General features: G+C 41.0%; 1 protein-coding gene across 1 annotated transcript in view; it reads right to left on the bottom strand.

Moving 5' to 3' along the window:
- Positions 1-24,596, bottom strand: part of ptprua (protein tyrosine phosphatase receptor type Ua) — a gene marked incomplete at both ends in the record, with an annotated part of 281,098 nt that overhangs the window by 112,382 nt on the left and 144,120 nt on the right. The window contains 4 exons of the mRNA XM_083981670.1: positions 7,251-7,544; positions 11,954-12,125; positions 16,869-16,984; positions 23,193-23,274. Of these exons, the coding sequence (XP_083837796.1) occupies positions 7,251-7,544; positions 11,954-12,125; positions 16,869-16,984; positions 23,193-23,274 (664 nt within the window). The remainder of the gene's footprint in view (positions 1-7,250; positions 7,545-11,953; positions 12,126-16,868; positions 16,985-23,192; positions 23,275-24,596) is intronic.

The following is a 24,596-nucleotide window of genomic DNA, read 5'->3' as shown; positions in this document are numbered from 1 at the left end:
TAAACACACCACCGGTCAAAAGTTTTATAACAGCCTGATTAAATGATGCAGTTTAAAGCAACTCCAAAGAACTTTTAACTGGATATGCAAAAGTTTCTCATTTCTGCTGACGTCTCTGTTTGACCTACACCAGCAAATGAGGCCATCAGTGGGAAGATAAGCTATTTCTTAATAGTGTAACTCTATACCTTTGGGAGGCAGTGGACGGACCAAACGATTTACTGCACTCAGACCGGAGGATACAGCACGGGCGAGCCAGATAAGCGTCTTTAGGACAATACGCACCAGAGCTCATGGGAAATGCAGTCTTCATTCTGGCAAAACACTACCGCTTTTGTCCACAGGGGTCGCCAAAACCACAAGTTCTTTGTAGTTGTTTTAAAGCCCCTGTACAGACTTTTCATTTAGTGATGATTTTGGCGGCCCCTGTGGATGAAAGCGGTGGAATGAAGACTGCATTTCCCGCTGTCATGAAGACGTTTGTCTGGCCGGCGCGTGTAGATTTGCTTTGGAAACGTCTGAAAGAAGACGGGACTTGCTTCTTTTTTTTATAGCAGTGTAATGTATCTATTCGTATGGTTTCGTCAGTGGTCCGACCCGACCATGCCTTCCAGAGGTATCCACCTTTTTCCGAACGTCAAAAACGTAAGCCTGTTTTGCCGGTTTTGCTCTTCCGGTGGAATTTTATGTATATGTTTCCATGGTTTCGGTAGTCGCATGCATGGATTTTTTTTTTTTTCAATGAAAATCTGTAAAACGCATGGATCATCACACCAGCTTTTAACAGTGGATATCACACAAATTGACATCCTAACCCTAGCCAGCGTTAATAGATCCATGCGTTTACCGCAACTATGACAACGACTGAAAACCATGGAAACGTACAATTCCACCAAACCGGCAAAACCAGCTTCCGGTTTTGAGATGACGTTCGGAAATTTGTGGATAGAATTAGACTACTTAGAAATAGCGTATCTTCACACTGATGGGCTCATTTGCTGTTGTAGGTAACAGAGACACATCAGCAGAAACCAGAGACTTTTGCGTATCCAGTTAAAAGCTCCGTACAGGGGCTTTAACAAAGAAATCATGGAATCAATTTATAAACCCAAATGTAAACTTTTGACTCATCAACGTAGACACCTCGTGGCATTCCTTCTACAACGGAAATCAAAAGTTCTTCCCAACTCTGTCTCAGAAGTTCCCATCAATGTGCAGCACTTGTTGGCTGCTTTGCTTCCACTCTTTCTGTCCAGTTCATCCCAAATCAGCTGGATGGGAGCTGTGCTGGCCACTCAATGTTCTCAAGCTTCACCATCTTGTTCCTAAAGTTATTCTGGCATAGTTTGGACTTGTGTTCTGGGTCATTATCTTCTCTCTCTGGCCCACTAGGCTCATACCAGAGGGTCCTGCATGGTGCTGCTGCATGCTGTGGTAGCCATTTTGGTTCAGGATACAGTACCTTTCACTCCGTACAAGTCACTGACCCTGGATCCAGCAGAACAGCCCCTGAACCGTCCTCCATGTTTGACAGATTATGTCAACTGTCCTTTCACCTACTTGACGGCGTATTGTACAAATACCCTACGTGATAAACCAAAGATTTCAATTTTTGATTCATCCGTCCATAACACATCTTCTACAATAGTCTTCTGTAGTCAATGTGTGATGCCTCTTTTTCTTTTTCAGTTTTGGGTGACCTAACTGTTTTAAAAACAGGCAGTTCACCACTTACCTTTGTAGAATTCCAAGCTATTCGTTGGACTTTAACTGCTTGAATTTCAATAAAAAACTGGAAAAATGGTGGTGTTCTCAAACTTTTGACCGGAAATCCAACTTTTGAGATTAAAATTGTGTTGAGTCTTGGTAATGCTAGGATAATTATATGTAATTACCTATATCACTTTACCCATGGAGGCATCTCTTGTGCTTCAGCACTTCCTCTAACAGCGATCAGAACTCTCAGAGTAAATCAGTGGGTCACGTCTGAACAAATGGGCTTTGATGGAACACCGCAGCACAGAGCTCAGCCTGGCGGTTTAATGATCAGTTTGAAACTTTATTTTTTTAGCACCATACGGTAAGTACTGTACCTCCACACTTGTGCAATCATTCAGAAATTTCAGTTGCAGACCAAGCATGGGCCAGAAATGACCATTTATCCACTTCTCTGCAGAATTTCAATCTTTGACAAAAATTATGCCATCAAAAATAGTTTGCACAGAATGGCTTTCAGGAGGAGGAGGTACAGGGAGCATAACGACCATTATACTTTAACCCTTGTGTGGTGTTCATATTTTGGTTACTCAGCCAGTGTTCGTGGGTCTGGTGGACCCGCTACATTTTTGGGTCTCCAAATCAACACAATCAAACAATTTTATGTTAAAATACTCAACAGATGTTTACTTCATCCTAATTACAAGCCATATGAACAGCATATATGGTTAATATTTGCCTTTTACCTTTGTTAGATCACATTTATGAATTAATATGCTACTCGTTTTTTGTTAGTTTTTTTTAATAAAATGTAATAAAAATAGAAAATCAGGTATAATCAAGATATTTAAATCAACAAATTTACAAATGAAGCAAGATTTTTCATAACTATTGATTTTGAACTTCATTAGAAATGTTACCTATTCAGGCCAGTTGACATAACTCAAGCTGAACACATACAGTAACTATCAGCCCCATTGAACACATTGCCATTTCACACCAGCCTATACAACACATGAGGGCTGCCCCTCATGTGTTGTATAGAGAGTTTTGTGTGGTTTTTGTCACTATCAGACTCTGAATCTTCAGAATTGTGGTCCTCACATTCTGAAACCTTTTCTTCATCATCAGAAGCTTGTCTCTTCCAAAATCAATTGCAAGGCCCTCTCAGCATATAATCTTTTGGCCGTCTTGATCAGTAGTGATCAATTGGGGCGGGAATGGCTCAGGCCGTAGAGCGGGTCATCCAGAGGGTTGCTCTGTCCTAGTCGCTGTCGTAGTGTCCTTGGGCAAGACACCTTACCCACCTTGCCCCGCGTGAATGTGTTTGAACGTGTATGAATGATCATGGTGGTGGTCGAAGGGGCCGTTTGGCACGAAATGGCAGCCACACTTCCGTCAGTCTGCCCCAGGGCAGCTGTGGCTACAGACGTAGCTCACCACCATGTGAATGTGTATAAAATAAATAATGGTTTCTGTAAAGTGCTTTGGATGCCATGAAAGCGATATAGAAATCCAAGCAATTATTAGTATTATTTGATAAGGAACCACCCTGGTAAAGGTGTGTCCCGCCCCCAATTTGTAGGTGGGACAGAGTATGAATGCTTGAATTTTGCAACGGAGACACACACGCACACACGCACATACACACACACACACTCACACATACACACTCACACACACTATCAGCAGCCCCAGAAAGGAGGAAGACATAGTGAAGGTACACAGGACCTACACTTTCCATGCTAATATTAGCCCCGGGTCCAGTGGACCCGAACACCCTGTATGTAATATAAACGTGTAGGGGGGGTCTACAGTATGCGGTCATTGAAAATGTGTTCTGATATATGTTCTTCACAGAAAATGAGCCAAGGCCAGTGAATCTGAGTTTGAAAAAATAATGTATCATTTCATTTTTCTTTTGATAAAAAATGAAAACGGGTCCCACAGACCCGAACACCACACAAGGGTTAAAGGGATAGTTCATCCCAAAATTGAAATTTCACTCATTATCTACTCACCCTCATGTGGACTAAGGGCTGGGAGAAGTTTCAGAGTCCTCCGTGGCTTCTCTGAGTTACAGGGGGTCTCGGCGTAGCAGTGCATGTCCATATAACGTTTGCAAATGGATACCAACTGTCTTCGTAAACAAAAAGACACACCAAAAAACATCCAAAAACCTCCATGCTGCTCGTATGTAATGTCCGTCTTGTATTGAAGCCCCCCAAAAAATTAAATAAGTCTATTTTTCAAGCTTGTTTGTAGCGGAAGCTCCTCTTCCCGGTTCGTCAAATTTGGACGAACCAGGGTCTGTCCTCTTCCCATGAAGTTCATCCAAATATGACAAACCGGGAAGAGGAGCTTTGAGAAGCTTCCGCTACAAAACAAGCTTGAAATATAGTATATATAATTTTTTTCGGGACAATTTCGCATTTCGGGGCTTCAATACAAGACGGACATTACATACGAGCAGCATGGAGGTATTTGGATGTTTTTTGGTGTGTCTTTTTGTTACGAAGACAGTTGGTATCCATTTGCAACCGTTATATGGACATGCACTGCTACGCCGAGACCCCCTGTAACTCAGAGAAGCCACGGAGGACTCTGAAACTTCTCCCAGCCCTTAGTCCACATGAGGGTGAGTAGATAACGAGTGAAATTTCAATTTTGGGTGAACTATCCCTTTAATGACACATTCACCAAGATCTTACCCACAGCCTGAACACCGGAGAAAAAAAAAAAAAAAAAAGGCAAAGGCATATCATTGGTTTAGCATCTGAACCACCCTGGACAATAGCGCCGTGGGAGTTCTATCCTCTGCACTACTGAGTATGAAATGTCACACCCATCCACTGTCCAAAAAGAGGAGTCTTTTCTGCTAAAAGAAATGTCTCCGTGTGACACATTAGGAAGACAAATTCATCCCGAGCTGTGTGTCGCCGGGCCTCTGCTGTCTGCTGCTTTCTCCCCAGGGAGAAGGCTTCAGATCAGAGCAATGGGAGTAGACAGGAGGTGGGCGAGTGGAAAGACACTGACGAGAGCGGATCAAAGAGCAGTGGCAGGTGACAGGGGCGTCGCGCTGTCTACTTGACGGAGCAGCGGGGTGCCTTTTTTCTCACCCAGATGTGCAGCACCGTGGCTAAAGCCCAGATGACAGGTTTCGGGGGGAGAAGAGCCCTGCCCTGGGCTTGCACGTCGTTCTTCATGAGAGAACCTGAACGTCACACAGCAGCTCTTCAAGTCAACTTGAACAGCCGGGATCAGAGCAGAGTCTTTAACCCACAGGTGTGCTGCTTCAACTGTTGTTTTTCTCTCCCACTCTCACACACTCCACGCCTCTGCCTCGCGTCATGTAACCGTGACTGTGGATGGAAGCACGTCTCGGTTCTTCATATGAACTTGTGTTTTTATCACAGCTACACCCCTTCTGTGCCACGGTGACAACAGACACACCTTTTGTTCTCAGCGGCTATAGGCAAACTACAAGTTGTTAAGTGATGCGTCACAACATGTTTGATGCAGCTGCAGCTCACAGCTCTGCTGAATGTTGGAGTGTCAGAGCAGGAACAGCCTGTGATTTCTGTGTGTGTGTGTGTGTGTGAAGTGCAGGAGGAGCAAGATGGTCTTCTGTTTGTTGTGTTGTGCTGATGCTTTAAGTCGTCTGCTTGTTGTATGAACTAGCTGTGTCACAGTGACTCATCAGAAGTCACATGCATTCTATTTCTATTCTGAAACACTTCCTCTGTTCTTTTTATTCCAAGACATTCTCTCACTGGATCATTTGTGAATGAACCATAGAAACGATTCAGTAGCGAAAAGATCAATCAATGATCAATTAGTCATCCAAACTGCTTAATTACCACTCCTACTAATGACAGGTGTTTGGCTTTGTCTCTGTGTCCTAACCTGTGATGACAGATACTGTTTCTTAATGTGCACAGAGGACTTTTATATTTTGGCTTTTTTATGCCTTTTATTAGATAGTGCAGTTGAGAGAGAGACAGGAAATGAGGAGGCAGAGAGAGGGGGAATGAAATGCAGGAAAGGGTCACCCGATGCAGGATTCGAACCGGAGCTGCCTGCAGCGAGGACTGCAGCCTCTACACATGGGGTGACCGCCCAACCTACTGTGCCACTCAACGCCCCGCACACAGGACTTTTTAATCAAAAAACACAAAATATATTGTTATTTGAGTTCCCTGTTTTCATGTTATGGGCTTTAAACACTGATATATTTGTGTGTTGTTGTTGGACGACGTGGAGAAGCTAAAGCGTCTTTTTCAGTTTGATATATTTGCATTTTCTTCGTATCTTGAAAAGGCCAGGGCGATTAGAAGAAGAGCTTTATACAAATGAATGTTGTTAGCAGTCTTAAGTTGTTTATGTATGTGCCAACAGGAAAGACAGTCTAGTTTTTTGATGTTCTTAGTAAATGTAAAAAAAAGTAAAAAGTACTAATTGTAATGCCATATGGGATGGGCCACAGTGGTGGCATGTACATTAAGTTTACCCTAGTCATGCTCAAGCACTTCCATCTAAATTCACCTTGTTAGGGCGGCAAAAATAGCTAATTAGCTCTACACAGACAGTACAGCTGAGACTGATGGGACTGTCATTAGTTTTGGCCACATGATCACATGAAGCTGATCCAGTAGATATTTAGATATTTCAGTCCAGACCAAAAAGTGGTGGAACCATCTGTTGACAAGGCAACACTACAAAATGCAGGACGCGTCATACTGTAAAACCCATAATGCAATGGGTGATACAAATATCATCATGGAGTCTAGTGAAGGGGCCATGTGCTGGACTGTATTTCAGTTTTTTGAGAAAAACAGCATGAAAGGTTGTGTTGTTTCAAAGAAATTGTATTGACTGGTGGATTTACTGATACTCTGTTTTGCTATGTAAAGCCCTTTGAGACAAACAGGTATTAAATGGGGTATACAAATCAAATCAAAACTTTTTTTTTCCTATTTTCTTGCATTTACAGTGATGATGAAAGAGGCAGTGTGTGGTTTGCTGTATGTTCCCTCTCTCTCTGCCTCCCCTCCTGTCTCTCTTTACCACTGTATACTGTCAAACAAGGGCAGAAAAAGCCCAAGGAATAAACTTAATAAATATAAAAAAAAAAAAAATAATAATAATAATAATGATGAAAAAAATGTTCATCCACAATACGGTCATCACATCATTTCAGTAAATTCAATATTCAGCCATATTTCTAAGAGGAAGAATATCTGGAGGCAACAACACTGTCAGTGAGTGAGGTAAACCTGAATGTGGGGGTGGAGCTTAGTGGATAAAATGAGAATGGTAAACTCCTCAGTATTAGCCTCCTCCTCTTCTGCCTTTCTCACAACGCTACAACCTGAAATAAAAGCTATTAAGTCTCGCCCACTGAGGTTTATCTCAACCAATGAGATTATTCCTGGTGCCAGAGCTGCTCTGCTCTGGTGTTTGTTAGTAAAGCTCTAATTTGCTTCATTGCCATGGATCTTATCAGAGCTTTTGGAGCTGATGATCTGACTCACCTGCACACTTGGTCCTACTGATCAGGGGGGGTCCGGGCGCTCCGGTGCCCCCCTCGGCGGGCCGGGTGAGCAGGACGCTGATGCGGTATTCCGTGTCCGGCTCCAAATGCCAAACTTTATAGGTGAGCGAGCCCACGCCGTGAGTCTCGGTCCACGTGGACTGGCTGGCTCGGTACTGGATTTCCCGCCGGATGACTGGCCCGTCCCCCACGATGGAGTTAGTGTTGAGCTGGATGATCAGATAGGTGGGGCCGGCCCGCAGCAGCTGAGGGGGCGCGATCGGAGTCGGGGGAACTGCAATAAAGAACAGTGACATGACATGACCTGTCATTATGGATCTACTGTATGTATATAATCCTATTAGAGTCAGGTTTGTGGTGCTGTTTAGAAGTGATAGCACATAAAACAATAGAAGGATGCAGATGCAAATCTGTCCTTGAAAACACTGATGAGAAACAGTCAAACACTGCAATTTTCAGCAGAAAAGAACCACATCATGCGAGGAAAGGAGACGTCAAGGATTTCTGTCATGGATTGTCTCTTTTTTGTTTTATAGTTTCAATAACATTATTTCTGCTCTGCTAGAGCACTGAGTCATAAAAATCTTTTAATCACATCAGGATTATAGGAGAGAGAGAGAGAGAGAGGAAAAGACAGGCATAAACAGAGAGGCAGAAAGAGAGAGAGAGAGAAAGAGAGACTTGAATGTTGCAAATTCTTGTTGTGCACTCCAAATAAGAGCTTATTTGCATGAATAATTGCATAATTAATTCTTTCCTCTCTGCTCATAAGAACCTCAGGCTTGATGGACAACATGACCCTCATCAACCCTGCAAACATTACATCAATTCACCAGCTAATGTACAATGTTTTTATTTTTTATTTCTTGTAATTATTTTTTCTTTGATTTCCTTTAATTTGAAAGGTATAATTAAGCATTTTTGAAATTTACTCATCTGCTCTGTCTGTACCTGAGTAAACTGGAGCTAAGTTTAAAGAGTGGTGGAAGAATGACGCCTACTTCCTAAAACTCAATAATTAACAAGCTGTGTCTTTTTTGTTTGACCAACACAAAAACAGAAATATATGAATATGAATGAAATTAAATTTCATGTTGAAGCTATTTTTTTTTTTATGAACAACATAATATTCATCAGGAGAATATGTTGGTGCTGCCCTCCCAGCTGCAGTACTGCATAATGAACTGGGTGTGTGTATTTTGGGGCTTCCATTAGCTTAAACAAACAGTAGCCACATACAGGGCCGTAGCCAGGATTTTTGAAATACCGAGGTCATAGTCGTGGTGCGCGGGGGGGGGTGGCGTCAGAAATTTGGGGCAATTTTATATTAAAAGGCTTCAATCTGGTGCACTTTGACAGATAAAAACTACACACATCATATTAGATTAATGCCATTTTTTATGATATTATCATCACTAGTGATCATCCAGAGAAGACCCAACTTCACTGAATTCTGATGAGAACACACTACAAACAGTAGACTAGCTCCTAACATTCGTAGCAGCCACAGAGTAGCAAAAATATTATATTATAAAGTTTAATTCCAGCTCGAAAAAAAAAAGTCTGAAATGCAATGTGATGGTCCTGGTTGTTAACATAAAGATGAACAGGTTTCTAGAGTGAAGTGTGCACCATAGCTATAGCCTACTATTTTTGGGTGACTTCCTTCTGGAGCGTCAGCTGTGTTCCTCACTTTGAAACAGGCCCAGGAAGTTTGTTTGCTTTTCCTTATAGTTACCACAAACATACATCTGACTGCTCCTTGTTGCAGCAAATTTTGGTTTGTGTTATAATTGGTTATTCACGTTGTTTAGCTATGTAGTATTTCACATTTCTATGCATATTTTTTATTAGTAAAATATTGGTGTCAAACTTCATTTCGGTTGTATGGTCTTCTTTGAATGGGAAAATATGAAGAGGTCTAGGTGGAATCAAAATGAGCCAAAAACAGTTGTATTTGGATGGAGTGAATATTATGACACAGGCTATTAGTGAAATATAGCCTAATTAGTTTTCCAAAGGTCAAATTCCACCTGGACATACGTATCTCTGATAATAAAACAGCTGCAAAATTGCTCAGGTTCATTTTTTTAGCATCTACTTTTACACAGTTAGCCTACACATTACTTATTCATTTGCCTGATATCCCATGATTCAAAGGTAGATTTTACTCTAATGTGATTTTTGTTAGTATTCTTACTAGGCAGAGATGAAACATTTACATTTTCTACTGTAGCCTACTCCAGACATGTCTGTTAATCTCACCGGTCTTAGCTTTCTTTAAATAAATAAATAAATAAAAAAGACTGAAATAAAACTAATGGTTGCCTAAACTTTACACCGTATGCTCTTTGTTAAATCTGTCCAAAATTTTTTAGAAACAATTTCACAGTCTTTGTTTGTGAAATATTTGTGCTTGTGCACCACATATGCTCACATCTTGTGCATCTCCTGGGGGCTAAGCCCCCCCTGTCCTTAAAACTTAGTGACGCCCCTGTCTGTAAACATAAAATGTATCACGTCACTGTGCTTTTCACATAAAGTTGATGGAAGAATGGACAGTGCAGTAGATGCCCCCTCAGTATAGTATCTGCAGGAAAGAGGTCTCTGCTCTCCCCCACTTAGCTCAACTAGTGCATAGTGCAGGACACAGACAGTAAACGGCGCTGAATTGACCCTATTAAACAGCTGTTTTCTCCGCATACATGAGGTTCCGTCCTGAAATAATACAGCGCTTCAAGTGCACGTATGTACGAAACTTTTACAGTGTAACAACTGGTTGGAAAGAGCAGTTTATCTAGAGCCAACTCACTCAGTAGCCTTCTCCTCCATGCACGCAGGCTCCGCGACGCGCTGTATCACTCGCTTTTTCCGAATGAATCGCCTTTTTTCCCGCGACCAGTAAACAAACACCAGCGTACGTGAGGGCGTCAATAAACAAGAGCATTATAGGCCTACCGTAATTGTTTGGACAAGAGAGGAGTCACTCAGTCACCTTCCATCTGTCCTCCCTAATACTTTGCACTTTTTTTTTTTTTTTTTTCATTCATTAGGCCCGAAAAAAATACCGAGGTCATGACCTCGGTGTCCTCAATGGTAGCTACGGCCTTGGCCACATATTAAAGGTGTAAGACATTTTTCTTTGACATGTGCAGAGTCAGGCCGACTGTTCCCTACTGTTCCCAGTTTGTATGCTCAGCAAGGCTCAGTGTTGCCATCCCAGTGATTTTCTGGCAATATTTGGTGACATTCAAAGACCATGACGGCAAATCTACACCATTTTTTTGGGGGCAGGGAAATATTTTTTTCAATCATTGTGTGCACTCAACTTGTTTACTGTGGTTGCACCTTTTTCGTACTGACTGTGCTCAGCGAATGTGGGGAATCAGCAGCACGTTCAGTCAACACAGCCGCCAACAGCAAACTGTGAACCGGTATAAATAAACACTCATTATTCCCCATTGTTTTCCCAGGGAACTGATAAAACAGTAGGTTTATATACTTATTGTTTATTCTTACTTATGTATGGAAGTTTACACAGGTTGTGACATTTGGTAGATGGAGGCATGTTCATGTTGATGAAATAAGCAATTAAAGCTAATGTAATAAGCTAGTTAAGAGTTTTATTTTTATTTTGACTGTTTAAATTCAACAAATGGCATAGATACTGAAAAATGTATAATTATAGTTTACCTATGCTTATTATTATGTGATTTTATAATCAAGGTATTCCTACTTTGGAACTGACCATTGGTGGCACACTGGCAAGTTAAACATGTCCATTCTAGTTCTGTATTGTACTTAGAGTTATAGTTGGAGTTATAAGTGGCTAAAATATTGTAGTTTGTTGGTTTTGCTGACCCTGACCCTGACTACGTATAGTATGTAGGAATTCCCCCCATCTAGTGGTGCGGTTGCATATCTGAACGTATTCTTGATGTTGCATTCACCTGAAATGGGGCAGACGTCAGACAGACAACAGACGCTGCATGTAACAGGATAAATAAGCATCTATGTAAACAAGTGGTCCACCAGCACGAGGCAAAACAATACAGGCGTGACAATATGTTGTCATGGTGATGTCGTATTGTTTACCTGACCCACGTGTAAACAAGTAAAATGACATCCGGTTGGTTTGCCGACGGCCGTCTGCCTGACTGCACCTGAATGCAACACCAGTGCCTCCGTCCTTCCTCACACTACACAGTGGTGACAGTTTTAACAGGCGCTAGCTGGAAAACTTTCTCCCCGAGCCGACAGCTCCGCTGAGTTTCTATGGTTACCTACGGTCACACTGCCACTCAATGTAAAAAATGGCGATGCAACATGGCCGCCTCGGTTCGGTGCATCGCCCACTTATGTATTTGTAACGACTTGTAACAACTCATTCTAAGGTACGAGAAAGCTTTCATTTGTATGCGGGTGTGATTCCACTTCAGTGAAATACGTATTTATGAAAGCAATATTTGATGTTTGCTAAAAAGCCAAATATACTGGGGCTTTAACTGTGAACGTGCTGTTCTGAATTACCTGCAAGTCATACACCACCCCACGTCAAATAATCTAAAATATCTTCACACACAAACATGAGATTGGTACCAGTCGTTCCTCAAGTGTTGGGGATGTTTTTGGCCTGAATGTGCGCTACAATGTCCACATGTCCCTAAACGCATCATCTCTCACCTCTGACAATGAGTTCCCCGAAGTTGGAGACGGCGGCTCCTCTGGGGGACAGGGTGATGCAGCGGTAGAGGTCCTGCTCCCCACGTTGCGCCTCCACCTGGAACGTGGCCATGAGCCGCTTGTGGCTAAGGCGTGACAGTGAAGGTGAGTCCAGCACCACGCCGTTCCTCCGCTGGGAGCCAGGCAGCAAACACACAGAGAGGGAGAGAGACAGAGAGAGAAGTCAACCGTGAGCACCACACCAACCCAACCACATTGATTGATTGATTGAAGTGTTTATTTTAATAAAATAATAAAAAAAGAGAATTAGACAAAACATTTAAAAATGAGATATAGAATACATATTCGAAAAGGAGTAAGTAAAACGTATAAACTCCCACCCCCTCTCCTTATATATGACTAAGATCCTTGTCTAAACATATCTTATGTTACGAAATCATGAATATAATTTACTGATACACATTAATTATACTAACATACATACATACACATGCCCACCTACAGATACATACACAAACACACGCGCACATACATACAAAAGGAAAAGAAACAACAACACAAGATAATGACCAGTATAAAAAGATACAAATAAATAAGCGCAGTAACTTCATTACACTTGGTGCTACCCAACATCTTCCTCATCCCTGTACCTCTGAAAAATAGACTCTTTGTGCCTCATTTCATGTTTGGACACTGCTTCAACTCCATAGTGAACTTACGTAATAGATTATTTTTTGCTTTGAACATGATTTGAGCTGTTTGATAGCCCACGATGTCTGTAAGTTTTAGTCTTTTGTAAGAATAATGAGTTTGTGTGTTCCTGATAGCCAGCGTTGTGAATGATCCTTATTGCCCTTTTTGTGTATGATGGTTAGTGGTCGTAGAGATGTTTTGTAGTTGTTGCCCCAAACTTCTGCACAGTACTAAAAGTATACTGTATATGGTGAGACCAGAGAACAGTAAAGAGTGTGGAGCAATTTCTGATCCAAAACCTTTTTTTGCTTTGTTTATTATTGCAATGGTTCTCTTTACTTTGTACCAGGGCCGTTGTATAGGGGAGAAAGGTGATAGGGGCCCAGGGCCCAGTAGAGCCCACAAAAAACCCAGTAGTCTAATCTTTGTATGACTTAATTATTCTGCTTAGACCCTGACTGATACTCATATGTAATGCTGCATTAGCATCAAAACAAAGTAAATAAAAAATGATAATACATATGTACAGTAGTCTAAGAAAGAAGGGGAAAAGTCAGGGGGCAGGGGCCCACTTAAGTATTCCTTCAGGGGGCCCAGCATTCCTAGCAACGGCCCTGCTTTGTACATGTTTGATGTGTGATTTCCAGTTGATTCTGTCATCTACATGTTTACCTGGAAGACTATTCAAGCGATTAAAAGTGGGGTGACAGGTTGAGGAGCAGACAGGAAGACAAAGGAAGGTTGGAATTAGCTACATGGGAGGGCCAGATAATAAGTATCTGATGAATGTCACAGGTAACAATAGTGTTTTTGCTTGCGCGCGCCGCTGACACGGGGCCTCCCGGGTGGCTGTTTCCAGCACAGGAGGCTGCTGGGGCTGACATCTCCTCATCTCTCTCCATGCTAATGTGTCAGCGCTGCGGGCGCTATACCGGCAATTGGCTCAACCAGTGGAACAGGAAAATCAGAAGACAACACTTAACAATAATCTGTTCCAGGTGCGAGCTACAATATATGCAGCTCCCTCACAGAATAAGCAGATTATTATGTAAAATGTCTCCTGCTCATGCTTTTCACAAGTAAGTGGCTTTGACAGCCGCACGTCGGAAATGGTTTCGGAGGATAAGGTGGAAAAAAAGATGCAGTTGTGTTGGTTTTTGGAAAATTTGAAATTAGATGTACGGAGGATAGGCGCCACTGTCGCAAAATACAGATTAGATCTGACTTTACCTTTAGGTTTGGTGTGAATAGAATCTGTCTCCCTTTGTTTTTTTAAACTGGTTACCTCCATTGTTGTTTGTTGTTTGCAACATTTATGTATTTTGGCTTGAAGTGCCTCTACAGAGTGGAGCCTGCACACATTTTTTTTTCACAACAACTTTAAAGACCACCTGCAGGCTTTTAACACACAAAAAAAAAATCTCTTTGCCAAGCCTGATGCCATTCTTGTCTGGCAGCGAGCCCTGCATCGTATTATAATTAAGAGTTCGTGCAATGACTAATTCAGGTTTGGACTCGGAGCCTGTTGATGTTAAAGATCTAAATAGCATCTGAGACAGCTGTCTGCAATTTGGGCCAGAGGACAGCGAAAGGAAATATGATGGTAATTGATTAAGAGACATTATGCTAACAATTTATGTGGACTACCTAAGAAGAAGGAAGGAGAGAAGCTTCAGACTGGTCCAGAGAGAGGACCTCCACCGCACCGGGGAGATCAAAGAGAAAGCAGCAATTAGCAGACTCAGTGTTGGTGATCAAACAGGCCTTGAAAAACAAATGGAGGAACAGAAGGCAGTAATAGTTTGTGATATATCTCTATTTTCTGCTGTTACCAAGTTTTTCTTTTCTTTTTTTTTTCGTAATGAGAAAAGCAGGGAGGGGCTGAAGCCTGAGTTGACTTAGGCAGAGAAGTTCTCTGCAGTAACTCCTGTCAAATTATAAAAGACATGCTTCGCATTGTTTGTTTGCATCTTCCGACGTGGGTGTGTGTGTGTGTGTGTGTGTGTGTGTGTGTGTGTGTGTGTGTGTGTGTGTGTGTGTAGCTCCGTCAACAAATTTGGCAAACTGTGAAACTGATAAAAAAAAAAAATAAAAAAAAAGCTCTTTCACATGCCGATGATCTTCAAAGGCTTCAATTCAGAAGAAGAGAGAAGGGGGTGTGAAATAAAATCAGGCGGAAACACAAGGGAAGGATCACCACGTATACCGAGATCTCATTTGCAAAGCGCCTTCTCTCTGCTGCCGTCATTTCAAAAGCACTTAGATGTGCGGGCTTCAAGGCCAGAGGAAGAGTGGAGGCATTCAGGGATGGATTTTTGAAGACTAATATTAGCTCATATTCAAACTAGGAAAATTGAAACTATTTTCAGTTGCTGCATGAGAAAGAATGACTTTAGGGGCTTTAGTACACTAAATGCCGTCACAATCAAAAAGCTACAAAAGGAGAGGTGCAAACTTAATAATCCTCCAAACTCTCAAATGACTCATTTCCCCACAACACCACCACTAATAAAAGAGAAACTCCGATAGTCGCAGATTTAGCGCATTATTAAACAATATCGAATTACACTACTTAGTGGTTCTATGCCAAGATAATGGCTCTCATATCTTTAAAGGTCTCATATAGAAGGCTATAAAGTTAGATGTATATGTCTTCTTTGATCATAAAACACGTCTAGCTTCTGTATTAACACTGTGAAAGTATTAAAGCCTCAGGCCACGGAGAAATGCACACACTGAAACTGCAGCCTTTAAATGAGCTGTCAAGATTTCTTTTCTTTTGTGATGTCACAACAAAGCAGCCAGCGCTCTCAGCCATGCCCCGAGCCCTGCTCACATGGATCCACCATCCAAAACTTGCAGAATTTGATTTCTGTGAGTGTTTAGCTGAATTCTGCTGCATTTGTTTTTCCTCAATCACTTAGAAAACAGTCAGCCAATCAAAATAGAGGCTCGGAGCCTCCTCCCTTCTGATTGGCTCACCAAACCTGAGCATGAAGCCTGAGAAACTGAGGTGTTTTATATCTTGTAATGGATCAACACTTCCAATGAAACACAGGAAAATAATACAATATGTGACTATTAACTCTCCTTATACAGATAATCACAAGGCCAGATGAGGTGATTCCTCTTTTATCTCAGATAATTAAATTTTGGATATTACTAGAGATTCAATGTCTCACTTTGTTGCTGGGGGATGTGTGAAAAAAGACACACCAAAAACATCCAAATACCTCCATGCTGCTCGTATGTAATGTCCGTCTTGTATTGAAGCCCCGAAATGCGAAAAAATATTTAATAAGTCTATTTTTCAAGCTTGTTTTGTAGCGGAAGCTTCGCGATGCTCCTCTTCCTGGTTCGTCAAATTTGGACGAACTGGGAAGAGGAGCTTCCGCTACAAACAAGCTTGAAAAATAGACCTATTTAATTTTTTTCGGGACAGTTTCGCATTTCGGGGCTTCAATACAAGACGGACATTACATAAGAGCAGCATGGAGGTATTTGGATGTTTTTTGGTGTGTCTTTTTGTTACGAAGACAGTTGGTATCCATTTGCAACCGTTATATGGACATGCACTGCTACGCCGAGACCCCCTGTAACTCAGAGAAGCCACGGAGGACTCTGAAACTTCTCCCAGCCCTTAGTCCACATGAGGGTGAGTAGATAATGAGAATTTTTTTTTTTCAATTTTGGGTGAACTATCCCTTTAATACCTGGTAATTTGTACACCTTTAAAATGATGTGTGCAATCCTGGTTAGGATAACTCTCCCTTAACTTAAATGGAAAGCTATATGTTTCTAACATTACAGATGTGTCCTGTGTGGTGGAGGAAAGCGCTTCCTAATGGAACTACTATGGGTCTTTTAACTTTGGACTGCATTCAAACACATCACTGCATAGTCAAAGAGAAGGGTATCTGGTAAATGTAGAGAGGAATATTCCCTTAACTGGTTTAGACAGTTAGAAAAGCTCATGTTAACAACAGCCTGAATAAGGTGTCAATGGAAACATGCAAGTAAATGTAACAACTGTGTGTTGTTCAGCGCCAGACATTATCATACAATCATCATCTTTTTTTCTTTTTTCCTTTGTGTTGCTTCTTCCAATCATCCTCTGATGTGTAGGTGCTGAGATGCTGGCTTGAAAAGATAATAAATACAAAAACAAAAGGGAAAACAGCCTCTCACACACACACAAACATACACACACTCTCTTTCTCACCTCCAGGAGGAAAGGCTCCGTCTCAGAAACTTTGCCCGTGGCGACACACTGGAACGAGGCATTCTGCCCGGCATTCACCTCCACGTCACCCAGCCGAGAGAAATGAGGCACCTTGTCTGTGGAAAAGGGGACGCACAACACACACGCACGCAATGATGAAAAGTGGCACATCTGGAGCTGAGCATCACTGTCTAAATATATTAACCACACAGATGTGAATTGTAATTTATTCAGAGCCTGTAAATGACGACACGCCGGGGCCCAGACTCAGCCTCACATGCCAGCATGAGGGAACTTCTGAATCTTTAGGGGTCTGAATCACTGTTACAGCCCTATTGTTTCTGTGACAGTCATATAATACAGACTATTATCATGTTGTTCAATAAAATATGAAATTACTCAAGCTGTGATGCAAAACAATTCTAGAGACAGGCTTCTGCAATGTCTGCTGGAATGTATGCATTCTGTTTATCCAATGACAGACCCCCACACTTAGTCATGCCACTCTCTGCCAGTACACAAATAGCATTACTTTGTGTTTACTGTGATGCCTGCAACACCATATGCTAGCCCCTTCATAATACACCCACAGTGTTACTGTTGAATATAGTCAACTGTGTTTCCGGGTCATTCTGTAAAAGGTATCTGGTAAACAAACACATTCAGATACATATCTCACCAACACTTACTATATTTTCTCCTACAGCAAATGGTGTGTATGTGTGTGTGTATATGAATACATCGGTCTTATTTCTCTTTTTATCATGAGCACATAAAGCACACTGATATTGTAATGCAGAAAGGGCGATTTTGCAACTTGTTTTTCAAGTCAGCTCCTCATGAAGCATGTATAAAAATCTGAGTGCTAAACTTCAAAATAATATAGTATTATGGATGAAAAAAACATTTTAACGGCAACTGTCTCAAGCTGATTACAAAAGCTCTTTTTCAAAGCCTGTGCTCTGCTATTAAGCATCAGGTGGGCCTCTTGGAAAAAAAGATCCATACCGTTTTTGGCACCTGTTGGTACCTAGCAATTTCCATAAAACCTTGCTTGGCAATACATCAAGATCCAAATTAGTCACCTTGACTAAAATGTGTTGTGCTCTTCTGTTTGGAAAATTAAAGCTTTTGCAACCCTCCAACATTTGCACAAAGTCTGTCATCAACAGATATAATGTCAGCATCCAAAATGGTTCTTTTCATGTGTTAATCACAAAAACTGAGAGAAGTTTTGATATTAAACGCAGTTTTAGGCAACAATATTTCCCTGCCAAACACTGTGTCCTGCCACAGTTAGCAAGGCTATTTGTATTTTGGCAAGATGAACCATTAGCCACTAAAACCCACTTTTACATATTTATTTTTACAAAATAAGCTGGAAAACTGTTTCTGAAGTAAAACAAAGTTGTACAATTGAGAGAACTGTTCTTTAGGTAGACTAGTGTCTGAAGGTTGCTAACTACTAGCTAATGTCTAGCTAACATTGTGATGCTAATGCAAAAAACAGCAACTGATATGTAGCTATATGCCTCAAAGATGCATTAACCTCACATATTCAACAACTCAAATGTTTTAGCAACGAGCAACTTAACTAGCTGAGTTCCTTTACCAAATGCAGCTCAAAGCCAAAATGAAATTTGCTTAATAATGAATATCAAACACTGGGGGTAACCTACCCATCTTCCCACTTTAGCTATGTGTAAAAACATCTTAGAGACACAGTAAATTATGTTTTTGCTAAAGTTTAAAAACAAAAATACACGCTTTACTTTGTCATTGTCTTAAAAGACAAGCGTTCAATGCAATCGCCTACTGTATGCATTGTTGCATGCCTGCTGTCTGATACTGCAACTGGAGGGGAAGAACCCTCCTACCTATGTTCATTGGAGTATAGAGGTGATGTTGTAGGTAGGCTATATTGTAGCTGGGATGGAGGATAAATATGACAAAACCTGGTCACAGCTCATAACTCATATCAGGAGCCTGCCTTTTGCCTGAGCCCTTGTCTTTATTGTCTTTCTTACTTTCTCATTGTCCGCCATCCCGGTCTTTTCAATGTCCAGATTGTGATTGTTGTGACTTTTCTTATGTCAGAGGTCCAGAGTGTTGGTGCTCTGGCCATAGGCCTAATGGTAAACACAGTTTGGTTTGATTCTGTTTTGTTGGTCTGTGTCTGTCAGTATTTGTGTTGAGTGTTTGTGGGAATGCCACCTGGATGGGGGAGTGGGGTTCACAACTCTCTGTCAGTGCTTTTGATATAGAAAAACGATGAATAAAGTTGCTAAAAAAATAAAATATGAGTCAAGCCCCAAGAAGCTATTTGAGGATGATGCAACAGCAATAGTGAAAGAGAAAATTGAATTTAAAATCTAAAAGCCCAGCCATGTGACCTGTCTAGTCTTAATTACTACCACTAAAACATAATAGAGCCAAGGTAATTTAAGACTCCAGTGTATTCAGACTATCTGAGATGTTGGTTCTTCAAATTAGAAATGTTGCCTCTTATTCCTGTTGCAGGAGAAATTGGTCTTGACACGTGTTTAGAATTTAGACGCCGACTCAAGAGGAAAAACAACACAAATGTCAAATGAGTGGGAACGCCAACTGAATTGCAGTTACCTTTGAGTTGAATTTTCCCTACGGGGGCATGTCATTATTCCTGTTGCCTGTAGGGAAATTTCTGCCAGCTTACTAATGTTTACATGTTTGTGTGTGTGTGCGTTTTTTAAGCGTGGGTTAGGGCGACTGCTCTTGCAGTTACGCCGGCTGATACAAAACAAGATTTGATTGAGCATGTAAGCATCTCTCAGTCCTTGACATTTGTTTGTTTATGAGTAGAGGAGTGTGTGCTTTATCTCTTGTATGATTCATATGTTTATGTTACACAAAGTGGCTTCAGAAAGTATTCAGACCCCTTCACTGTTTGCACTACTTTCTGCTGTAAAATTATCAAAATAACATAAAATGAAATCAAGCCTGGAATATTTTCCTGTGGAGCTCCATATGCTTTTCCTGATTTAATTTTCCTTGAAATGCATCAAGAATTTGACCGGGGTCCATCTGTGGCAGACTTTGTTATTTGTGCAGTTTAGGAAGGTACACATCTGAGAGTCGATAAGGTTCCACAATTTGCACTGCATGGCAAAAAAAACGACGCCTTGAAGTTCAAGGAACTCTGCAAAGGTGCAGACAGATAAAGATCAGAGCAACGGTATGAAACCATTTCTAAGGCTTTAGTCATGCTAAGGAGCACAGTGGGCTCATGGTTTGGAGTCAATGAGACTTGCCCAACAACATGTGAGGGTGTAATTGGTGCTAAAGGTGCTTCTCAAAAGTATTAACTAATTGATCTGAATATTGTTGAGATTTCAGTTTTTGACTGTGTATTTTTTTTCAGGTTAAACCTCTTTTAGGCCGCGAAAATAGGCCGTTTCTTTGGGTCTGTTCACAACACTGTATGTTGTAAATCTCTGGGCAGGGCTATGGGCTGGTGTTGCTAACGGGAGGAGTGCAGAGAGTCTTCTACTGCAATTAAAGTACTTAGGGGCTATTTGTAGATCATACAACCCCACTTTTAAAAAATGCTACTATCCCTTTAAATATCCAACACAAATAAGTTCAGGAAAAAAGTAAAGGAGGCTGAAAACTATTGAAGCCACTGTATATATGGCCGGGTCTGGCAGGGACACTGTCCCCTAATGTGAGCTAATAGGCATGGTGGAGGTCCAAGCAGGACCATCTGTAGGCTAAACATGGCCTGAGTCACATACCAAAGGGCCCTGGCAACAGTACATGCCCTAAACCCTCATCCCAAGTCACTACGGAAACGCCTTCTGCTCCATCGAGGGCAAGTGTTTGGGATGAGCTTGGGTTATAGAAAAAATGGAAGTAGCCTATAAGGAGAGTTCTCTCTTTCCTAGTAAGTGTTTGATGATTTATAATGTGTGGACTGCATGTTTTTTTCAGCAGAGCCGGGAAAGTGCATCTGAATTTCATGAGCTCATAAATGTCCTACAATATCAGTCATTAACATTTTCCCATTTTCAGCAACTTGCCGACAGTATCACCTTTCTCACAGAAGGTCAGTGTCGATCTAAGCGGCGGTACTTTGCAGAAACACAACATTTCGACAAAAACACAACAGTGCTGCAGAAAGCTGACGGTGCATCGACGCTGTTTAAGTTGCATGAGCACATTATCTGGTCGCACAGGGCAGCAGGACAAGCTACAAGGACAGTATATACAGATTCTGACCTGGTAAGAAGTCATATGGAAAAATGTATTGGCAAACAATTGCTTATTTTCTAATCCCACAAAGAACAGATTTGCATTCATTTGAAATGTGATGAATAGACATTGCATTGGTTGTCCTCCTGTCACCTCTGCTTTGGTCCCAACAAACTCTAAGAACAAATATTTCTGTTTTCTTTGACATTTAAACAATGCAATCCAAGAAATATATTAAAACCTACAACAATGCAACTTTTTTCTTGAATGAATCTGAAACTAATAGTACTAAGATAACACAAAAACCCCTCTGTATTAAAAAAAATACAAGAACTCAGCAACACATAGCTATAGTGACAATAATGGTGGCAACAACAGAACCATCATACACGTAGTGAATCTGATGAAACCCTTGTATTAAACTCCATTTAGTTTAATGGCTTTCCATTAACAATTAGTCTAGAACTGACTAATTATGGAGCAATTATGTAATCCAACGCTGCATCACATCACAGTTGGTGAAACAATGATTTGTCAAAATGAGAACTGTAAAACGGATCAACCTATTATTTAATAACAAGGCAGAGATTGACACCATTCTCAGGTGGGTTGTATATTATCTCCTTTTCTGGCTTCATGTGATCTTGTTTTGGAAGTTAGCACAGGCCAACAGAGACGACCTCCACCTCAAGGGTGACTTAGCTTTTGTCCATTGGGCCAAATGGAGCTAATCATACAGAACAGTGGAAGAACAGGGGGTCTGCTGAGATGGCAACAACATCTGCACAGAGCCTTTATATATATCCCTCTATGGTACGCATTATGATGCCAGTGGGGGAAAAAATGTTTGGAGTGTTTTTATGTCTCAAAATAGACTAAATAAACATAATCTAAAGACATTTTTAAAAAAGTATTCAATTTCTGGAAGTTTTGGGGATTTTATGACTGTCGGCAACATTGTACGGTTCATCATATACTGTATTGTAGACTTTCACCTTCACTGGCCTCATCCGAATTCTCATTCTCATCTTCCTCATCATCATCATAATAGCCTGATGTTTACTTTACTGCATCCAAAATCTAATTTATTAAGGATAAAAACAAAATGATGATGAATTATATGTTTTTGAACATTATATTTACACCTAAACACACACTACCATAGTCTCATAATGCAATATTGATTCCATAATGGTCCACTGTTGCCTCAAGGCAACATTGCAATTTTCTATAGTGGTACGTTGTTGCTTTCGGGCAACATGTTCATTTTAACAAGTTTCCATTACTGTATTTAATAAGTAAATAAATTGCATGGAACTATTACAAATTAAACTTTACTAATCTATTAGTGTAAATATATTTTTTTCCAGATGAAAAAGGGCCAGGAAGTTATGTTTTCAGACCATTTTAGTGGAGCAAAATGGCAAACCTGTTTCCTTTGAAAAAGTCTGCAAAAAAGGGTCCTGAAAGTCATTTGATAAATTAAAGCATTGTTATTGGTTCTCTAAGGTCTCCTCTCCTTTTTAAAGTATTACAGGATTAAATGGGATGAATTGTGGAGATGTGACAGGCCAAAAAGTGGTATGTTGCCTGAGGGCAACATGGTACCATAGAGGGTGTATATATATAAACAAGACAGTGGGGGGTATAATTGTCAATGTGACATGAGAGGCCAGAGAGACCATCTAACATTACCAGCAAACATAAAGCACCAAAGCCCTGATATCCCATGATGACAAGGGGGGGGGGGGGGGGGGGGGTAACTACCTGTGCGGAACAAAGTATAACAACTAGCTATCCTTTCCCTGTCTGCGGCATCGTGGTAGCTTTAAAGGCACTCAGCTGGGAGCACAGCCATCAAAAGAAAAGGTCAGCCATTCTCGCCGGCACAAAAGTGAGGAGCCCCTGCTGTGTTATTGTGGCTCTGACACTCGGACAGGTATGTGCCTCCGGCCCTTCCACCCTTTAGCAGCCGAGTCTTCGATCACCTTGAGCTCTCCGGCCTGGGCCTCCACTGTTCTGATGGACACTTTCTCGGTAAAGGTCAGCAGGTATACTGTATGGCTACGGGCATTGCAGAGTGGGGTTACTTACAACAGGGGTAATTGAGCAGCACGATGTCGTCCAAGGCGATGTAGCCCTGTCGCTCTTCGGAAACAGTCGCTTCAAAGATGACCTGTGGAGACAATGGATAATTTAATGACTTACAGGCCATTATGTCTTGAGTAGCAGGGAAATTGGCAGTGTAGGAAATTAAGGGGACGAGGGTCGAGGAGAATCCATTGTGCATTTAATCTTTTGAGGTAAAATGTGATCTTGCTGTAAAAACCAATATGCTTCCTTTATTTTCCATTGCTAGGTTTGCTAAAAAAAAAAAAATTGCACAACCAAAAGTGACAATATTTAAAAACCTGGAATAATCCCCTCAACATCAAAAAACAAACACTCTCTAGAGCTACTGCTTTATATTGGAAGGTCATATGGATTTTAGAAGAGAAAACTATCAACAATGAGGTAAAGATACATGCAGGGCCGTTGTATAGGGGAGAAAGGTGATGATAATTCTAGGGGCCCAGCAACCAGTAGGGCCCACAAACAACCCCAGTAGTCTAATCTTTGTATGACTGAATTATTATGCATAAGACCCTGACTAATACTCATAGTAATGCTGCATTAGCATCAAAACAAAGTAAGCTAAATAAAAAATGATAATAAAAAAAGTGGAAAAGTCAGGGGGCAGGGGCCCACTTAAGTATTCTTTCAGGGGGCCTAGAATTCCTAGCAACGGCCCTGGATACATGTTTTTGGAAGTGTTTTTGAATACAAAACAACAATACAGTGGTTTCACCCATCATCCATATTCACAGTGTAGTTTGTAGATGTGGAAATGCAATTTTCCTTGTCTTGCAATGCAACAAGTCACCTGCCAACATGTAATTGAACAAACCTGAATTAAGTCATGTTATAAGTGACAATACAGTATAGTAGCAGTGGAGTTTCAGTCAGAAGTTCAGTGCTAAATATAAACTGACAGGGAGGAGGAGCACAGGTGAACGGTCACTTCAGAACTTAACTTTTGACTCCAATGCATTTATACTCTTACTTTGACGAGAGCAGAACTGATTTTCTTTTGAAAATGTGATTGTTTTTTGTTTTTTCTCCTGCATATGGTCGATCAATCACAATTAACTAACTGTCAGTTTTGTTTACAGTAAATCTGTCAGTGTCCTGATGTTGCTATATATAAAGATGAAGAATACTCTTCACCAGAGAGACCATGTTGAAAAACCATAAAAGTGTTGAGTTGTGTTTCTATCAAAAAACTCTTTAATTTTATCTGAGCGCTGCAGAAATCTGCTGTAGAAGATGTGGAGGTGGTTTAACAACCTAAGAGTGTTCGTGTGTAATTTCCTGAACCAGCTGGAAACATCTGTGGCTGTGTTTTGGAGGTTTAGAAATATGATTCATCTAGTTCTAAATGTCCGCTGTGTTTATCAC

Source organism: Trachurus trachurus (assembly GCF_905171665.1).
Source record: "Trachurus trachurus genome assembly, chromosome: 11".
Classification (NCBI taxonomy): domain Eukaryota; kingdom Metazoa; phylum Chordata; class Actinopteri; order Carangiformes; family Carangidae; genus Trachurus; species Trachurus trachurus.
The sequence above is the reverse complement of the archived record's forward strand: the minus strand, read 5'-3'. Positions and strand labels throughout refer to the sequence as shown.